Below are 8072 nucleotides of genomic sequence, written 5' to 3'. Positions count from 1 at the left end.
TTACCTCCATCTAAAGAGTCAGGCTGTTAGCAGAGGGAGGCTGACACCTAGTGGCCACAGAGGAGACTGCACACACCACAGCAGCCTGGAACCAGCATCTAAAGCAGGAGTTCTCAACCTTGGGGCAAGGACCCTGTTTTTTGCTCATACTTTCCCTTTTTCTGCAACTAAACCAAACTTGCTATATTTTAACATGCTTTCATCCCTTTTTCTTGCCATATTTTTACTATATTACTCCCATTTCTGACACTTCCAATCTTATTTCAATGCCTTTTCTGCACACGTGTTTCCACTTTTGCACTTATAAACCCTTTCCACCACTTTTCCACCTAATGTCACAAATGTTGACCCATTATTGTCACTTTTAACCTATTTTCATCATATTCCATGCTCAATTTTTTTTTGCCAATTTAACCACATTCACCATTTGTCATTCCCATTATTAGCCAGTTTCAACTAATTGTTTCCAATATTGACAGTTTTAACCATTTTTAGCACTTTATGTCAGTTTTTGCCCGCTCTAGTTTGCTACTTTAAACCCATTTCTGTGGGGTCGCGGTCTGAAACGGTTGAAAACCACTGATCTAAAGAACAAGTCACCAACCTTTGTGAAACATGGAGCTACTTTAAAACTAGTGAATAATCCGAAGGGCTACCAGTGAGATAAACACTTCTTAAACACCAAAACTTCACGGTTTCTCTTTAATTAAAGGGTAAGATAATAAGGAAGAGTCGTAGTGACTTAAAAAGTACATTTTAAAGTTTGAACATTCAACACTTTATTCTTCTTAATTCATGCAAATGCTTTATTTTCACCACATTTTTTTTTTGTAAATTCTTTATTTTTCTGTGTTTTTGTTTGAACAATTACACAAAGTTTACAAAGGGTGGCATACAACACACTTTGACAGATACAATAATAAAGTGTATAGATGCCTGTGATCTTTACAAGTGCTTTTTTCTTGAAATAAAACTCAAAGAGAAATAAAAAAACAAACAAAAAAAAACAGTTAAATTCAATTAAAATTAAGTAAACCTGGATAAACAGAGAATATTTCTTTGAGGTTCAATCACCCTCTTTTACATGTAGGTTTCAAAAGTAATATGACAAAAAACAAAGAAAAAGAAAAGTGTACATAGTTGTATATATCAACATTTATACCCACATACAACACTTAAAATAAAATGTACCAGTTATACTCAACACAATTACAAATTAAACTTAGATGGACTTACAAAAACTCCTTAGATAACCTGAGCATCTTATTTTTATTACATTTCATAGAAAAAAATAATCATGTTCCTATTTTACTAACCACTAACACATTTTAACTGATCATAAAACATGTAACACGTTTGTACAATGAATCATTTTGTAAAATATATATTTTTTTAATCCACTTTTATTTCATCACAATCCAAACACCAAATGTGAAACTTCTTTAATAAAATGTTTCCTCCCACTGTTGAGAAACATACATGTTAGGTTGGATGGAGTGCATAACCAACCTGGAGAAGTGAATGGTTGCAGAGAACCATTGAATCTATTGTTGGTGAGACTTCATCATGACACTGATCATTCACTTTGATTGACAGGACAGATGATCAGAGGTGCTGAGTTTTTACCACCATGGTTTAAACCAGGACTAAAGAATGGGTGTAGTTTATGAGTGAAGCAGCAGTGAGTGAAGGAGTAGATCAGAGCTGCTGCATCTACATCATAAAAGGAGACCACACCCTCCTCATAGTCCACAAACACACCCACCTTCTCAGGAACACGCTTCAGATGAAGAATGACTGGATGATCTTCACATGCTTTATACACATTTCCATCTCTGAGTGCCACAGTCCAGTAACCATTCTTAGGAGTCGCAGTAAAATATCCCTTCCTGTTGATAGATTCTTTAACCACTCCTAAAGTCCACTCAGTTTTTCCTTTAACCTGAACCTCAAAGTAAAATCTACCTGAACTGAAATTCTGTTTCCCTAAAACACTGACACAATGAGAAAATCTCTCTTTGTTGTCTGGAAGGTGCTTCTTCACATCACTGCAGTAAACTTGTTTTCCATCATCAGACAGGACGAGTTTAGGATGAGCTGTAAGAGGATCAAGAGTCACATCTACTGCAAACTGCTGCATCATCTTCATCTTCATCATCTTCATCTTGTCACTGAGTGTGTCCTCCAGCTGAGCCACAGCTCTCAGCACAGTCCCCTCATGTGATGATGGATGGACCATGACCTCTGTCCAGTCCTTGGTGGCTGGAGGAGCTTTCAGGGAGCAGAAGTGTTGGAGGAGGTGGTCTTCAGAGTGGGAGAGCTGCTCCACCTCAGAGCTTCTCTTCATCAGCTCAAATATTTCCTCCTCCAGCTCTTTGATCAAACCTTCAGCCTCTCTCTCTTCTGCTTCTTGTTGCTCCTCCATTGTCTTCATCAGCTCCTTCAGGCCTCTTCGAACAAGCTCCATCAGAGCAGTGAACATCTCCACACCTTCAGCTTTCCCTCTGTCTGCTGCTTCCTTCCTGAATCTCACTGACTCTCTGATCTCCTCCAGCTTCTCTCGTCTCTTTTGGATCATCTGCTGAAGATAAACTTTCTTGTCTTCAAACAGATCTTCTCCCAGAGGGACTAACTGGTGACTCCTGTGCTCCAAAAGAGAACACATCAAGCAGACACGTGTCTGATCACTCTGACAGAACAGCTCCAGAGGTTTGCTGTGCTTTGGACACATCCTGGTTTCCAGGTTCTCCACAGGCTCCACCAGCTGATGTCTTCTCAGGCCTGATGCTGTCAGATGAGGCTCCAGGTGAGTCTCACAGTAGGAGACCCCACAGTCCAGGCAGGACTTCAGGGCCTTTACTTTGGTTCCAGTGCAGACGTCACAGGGAACTTCTCCTGGTGCTGCTGCTTTCTTCTCAGATTCACGTCTGAACTGAGAAACCATCTCACGCATCATAATATTGACCTTCAGCTGAGGTTTAGTGCTGAACACCTGATTACACACGGGACACCTGCTGGTGGTACTGGTGTCCCAGTGTGTGCTGATGCATGTTTTGCAGAAGTTGTGTCCACATGGTGTGGTGACTGGATCAGTGAGCACCTCCAGACAGATGGAGCACAGGAAGTGATGTTCAGACGTCCCACTGCAGGCAGGAGACATGTCCACAAACTGAGGGACAGAGACAAGCAGCACATTAACAGGACACTCTCATTGTTGTGGAACGTTCCTTTACTAATGTTTCTGAGTCCATCTCACTGAGATCACCTCTAGTATTTAGCATTGATTCAGTCATCCTGTAGTAATGTGGACAGTCGGCTGTGCCTCAGCAGCTGAATGTAAAAGTGCAATAGTTTGAATGTTTAAGGTTCAAATTAGTTCTAAAGTTCTCTCGTATTGACACTGGAATTTTTCTAAATTATAGGTTAGGTTTTTTGCGCATTTTATTTTAATGTACAATCTTTTTTCTTTAAAATAACCAATATATTGTGTAATAACAGACTGAAGTTTAACATAGCACAAACCTTTAAAGTCTGCATGGACCACACACTACATTTAACAGTGATTTTGTTTGGGAACAAATTAAATTACTTTACTTGTAACTTATAAATACACGTAATTTCTGTGCAACTTGTGACTGAAATTCACAAGTTGTGATTAATCGTGATTATTTAGTCAGATTTGCAATTGATTGGCTATTTTTTTAATCCATTCACGGCTAATTTATATTAAAAAAAATACATTCCCCATGAGCAGTAGAGACCTTTCTTAGATTATATCACACATCACATGACTTTTAGTGGTGGGTGGTAGATGATGGAAACCAATGGCAAACTGTTTACACATTTAATCTCTAACCTAGAAACTGGTTAGATATATTTGCACTTCAATCCTGTTTTTTTTTTTTTTTAAAATGAACATTACATTTATATCAAACCTCATTTGGACTCCGTAGAATGAAAGTTAAAGATATGGAAAACGTCACGTCACCAATTTTAAACTTTAGTTCAAGTTATCTTCAATGTTCCTCAAATAAAGATATCTATGTAGTTGTAGATATCTGAGAAGATGTTTGGACTTGGCAGAAGTAGAAAGTTGTTATTCTGTTTGTTTTATTCATTTTTAATTAACTCGTCACATTTCCTGAGATGCAATTACCGTTTGCTAAAAAGCAAAAGTGTTGATTATCTAAAAAAGGAAACAAATGGTTCATCCATTCCTACATCAAATATGTTAGTTTCTCATGTATAAATATAATTTCTCTTTAACTAAAAAATATGTTAATCTATGGAATTTTCAGTAGAATACTGGATTACAAAAATATTCAATAGCTACAGCCTTGAAACATATTGTGTACAATTATATATAACATGTTGTTGGATGTGAATCCCTGTTTTAAATGTTAACAAAATGAGCTAAATGCAGAAACCAGTTAGAAAATCGTAATAATAATAATAATAATAATATGTAGCTTTACGTGCAGTGAGACATTCTGTTATAGTTTCCGATGTATATATTATATGCCTGCAAGACGGTGATCAAAAACAGAAAAAGCTCATCCACAGTGATGATGTCATCAGTTCTAACTCCACAGTGATGATGTCATGAGCTCTCCAGTGATTGGCTCTAGCGCGCACATGACTCCGCTGACTCTGCTCTCAGGACCATTTTATGAAATAATTTAGGAACGGTATCATTGTAGTCGAGACAAATCCGATGTCGCACAACTTTGAACCAAACAGCAGCCATGTTGAAAGTCTCATGGCACCCTCATATATTTGTTGATGACATTAATGAAAAACACAACATTTGCAAACCACAGGAGTGAAATTGATCATGTACTGACCTGCGCCAGTGCCAAAATCTCACTGTCCAAGTGTCAATGTTCCCGCACAACAGTAATCTATGTCGGTCTCCTAGTCGGTAAGGGTGTGGAACCACAGGCACAACACATTCAGGGTCTTCAGAACTTCAAGGTTCCCCAGCATGTCTCAGGTTTAAGAAACTTCCTTGGTATCTGTAGCTACTCCAGGCAATTCATTGACAATTACGCCAATTTAGCAAAACCTCTTTACACATTCCTAAAGAAGGATGTCCCTTTCACTTGGGGTGAGCCCCAACAACACGCTATGCAGACTTTAATCGATATGCTAACGAAGGCTCCGTGCCTCGCCTATCCTGACCACAACAAGGAATTCCATCTGGGCTTTTCAGCACACTGCCTCAGTGCCGGTCTGTACCAGATACACGAACAGACCAGTGGTTGCTTACGCATGCAAAACCAGACCTGATGATGTTACAAGGCCAAGACCCCATGATCTCCTTGATGATTCGCCTCATGGGGGACAATACACTAGACAATCCCTCCTCCTCTGACTTTGCCTCCACACTTAACCTCGACCATCTGTTCGCTGTCCGTCACTTGTTACGGATAGTCAATGGCATCTTGGTCCATGTTTCTGCTGACTCACAAATGCATGCATTTATCGTCCCGCAAAACCAAAGGGGGGTGATACTGGCACATGCCTATGACGAACTACAGGTGGGAGGTAGAGTCTAATATTACAGTTTTGCTCTGCCCGCCGGCAAAAACGCTTATCATGCAACCAAACTAGATAAGAAATTTCTTCCCAAATCGACCGGACCCTACCTCGTCACCGATAAACTGTCTTCAGTGGTGTACCAAATAAAGATTCCCAACACAAAGACCAAACAAAGCTCAAGTGGGTCCACAGAGACCAAATTAAGCTATACAGAACAACAAAACCAACAGACGAGCCGTCAACTGCAAGCTGAATAAACCCTACAAGCCGAGATATGGTATTCCTAATTTGCCAACCAGTCGTCGCATTCAATAACATCTACCACCTCAAGGACATCGTAAACTAGAAACTAGGACTGGAATCCACTACAAAAGCCCTATCCAACCTCTAATGTACATGTGGTTTACACCAGACATGGCCCTAGTCATTGTAATTATTCTCTGTCACATATAGTTGCCTTCTGCACTGCCGCTTTATGCCTTAGGCACACCAGGAAAGTACAAGACCAAATCATTTGATACTCCGATCGCATATTCAAACGCAACCAACCCAGATCCGAGGGTGCACTATGCTCTAATAGGGGAAACCCCAATTACATCACAGAGAAAACAACAATATATATTGAATATTGTCATTCTGGTTTTATACATCAAAGCATCATCTCAAGGCAAGGGCAAAATATTGAGATGTATATCGTATATCATCATATAGCTTGAAAATATTCAGACATTTAAAAAAGGCCATATCGCCCCGCCCATTTGACACAAAAAATATGTCGACGTAAATGTTTTGTATTGATGCATCGTCCCAAACATATATGTTGTCCCACACCAGTCCAGAATTGATATAATGCACTGGAAATCTAGCCCCTAATCCACCAAATGCTTAGAACGAAGAAGATCTTATAACCAATAATGGAGTTTGCACCAGCAGTGGGAGGAGCTTGAGTCGTTCCAAAGATCTTTACAATATCAGCTCATTTACACAAGATTATGACTAAATATGTAAACACATTTAGATTAAAACAAGCAGTATTTACTCACTGGATTGTGGGAAATCACTAAATTAGTCATTAAAGTTGACATTATTATTAGAAACTCACCTTGGTCTCAAACGTTGCTCACTGATGACAACCGTTGGTCAACGTTAATCTATATTATTAAAACTACTTTAGTCGTTTCTGACGGTGCAGGAGGAGATTCTGTTGAATGATGTAGATTCTGCAGCTTTGATCTTCGCCTGAGTTGCCATGACAACCTGTCAACATTGAGCTTCCATTTTAGCCAGAGTTGCCATGACAACCTGTCAACATTGAGCTTCCATTTTAGCCTGAGTTGCCATGACAACCTGTCAACATTGAGCTTCCATTTTAGCCTGAGTTGCCATGACAACCTGTCAACATTGATCTGTTCGAAGTTGCCTTTTGTGATTAAATGTGTGTCATATTATCATAGGAAGATCAAATATATTAAATTAAATAATGCAAACACACATTTTACTCCTCATAGTGGATATACTGTATGTATAGACTGTTACATCAGGCATAATTACTACCAATGAGAGAGCGTCTTATACAACAATAAAAAACTAATGAACATTTTACTCACCAGGGGGCGCTGTTGGCCAAAAACTTACATATAAGTCGCTTCATTGTATAAGTCACAGAGGTGTAAAAAGTACTAATATATCCTCAAGTACAAGTACAAGTAAATCATACATAAAATACTCAAGTACAAGTAAAAAGTAGCTCAATTAAATAGTATTTAAAGTTAAAGTTACTAGTTACTTTCACCCCCACAGTTATTGTTGGTTCTCTTACATACAGTAAACATCTCATGTAGAAACCATAAAAAGGAAAAAATTATGTCTTTCACAATTGGAATATAATTTATTTTCCACAAAGGCATCTGTATTAAATAAAAGGTTTGTCAAAATGTAAATTTAAAAAAATAAAAATAAAATAACAAATTAATTCAATTCACAATAAAAAAAATAAAAAAATGTATCAGGCTCCAAGTATAGATACATTTATAAACTCTAAAACTGAGAAAATAACTGGCGTTCAATGCTGTTTTGGCGCTAATCTGATTAGTTGGCTATGATCTAATGCATTACGTTTAATCTGATTGGTGGGTGATAATCAAATGCATCACGTTTAATCTGATTGATGGGCTATGATCTAATGCATTACATTTAATCTGATTGGTGGGCTATGATCTAATGCATTACATTTAATCTGATTGATTGGTTATGATCTAATGCATGACGTTTAATCTGATTGGTGGGCTATGATCTAATGCATTACGTTTAATCTGATTGGTCGGCTATGATCTAATGCATTACGTTTAATCTGATTGGTGGGCTATGATCTAATGCATTACATTTAATCTGATTGGTCGGCTATGATCTAATGCATGACGTTTAATCTGATTGGTGGGCTATGATCTAATGCATTATGTTTAATCTGATTGGTCGGCTATGATGTGATGCATTACGTTTAATCTGATTTGTCGGCTATGATCTAATGCATT

At 38.3% G+C, this 8072-nt stretch overlaps 1 protein-coding gene across 1 annotated transcript; it reads right to left on the bottom strand.

Annotated features, from left to right (window-relative positions):
• Nucleotides 1-1471: 1471 nt before the first annotated feature.
• Nucleotides 1472-6775, bottom strand: LOC114459505 (E3 ubiquitin-protein ligase TRIM39-like). Its single transcript, XM_028441734.1, has 2 exons — nt 6644-6775; nt 1472-3169 (listed from the first exon to the last, which is right to left on the bottom strand). Exon 2 carries the CDS (start codon nt 3158-3160, stop codon nt 1577-1579), a length of 1584 nt encoding a protein of 527 aa, XP_028297535.1. The 5' UTR covers nt 3161-3169; nt 6644-6775; the 3' UTR covers nt 1472-1576.
• Between the last annotated feature and the right edge of the window lie 1297 nt (nt 6776-8072).

The sequence above is a fragment of the Gouania willdenowi genome, unplaced genomic scaffold (genome assembly GCF_900634775.1).
Source record: "Gouania willdenowi unplaced genomic scaffold, fGouWil2.1 scaffold_31_arrow_ctg1, whole genome shotgun sequence".
In the NCBI taxonomy this organism is placed as follows: domain Eukaryota; kingdom Metazoa; phylum Chordata; class Actinopteri; order Blenniiformes; family Gobiesocidae; genus Gouania; species Gouania willdenowi.
This window is presented reverse-complemented; position numbering and strand designations above follow the sequence as displayed.

What these genes read in the sequence shown, in the direction of transcription:
- LOC114459505 (XM_028441734.1), bottom strand. Translation starts at nt 3,160, where the DNA reads ATGTCTCCTGCCTGCAGTGGGACGTCTGAACATCACTTCCTGTGCTCC.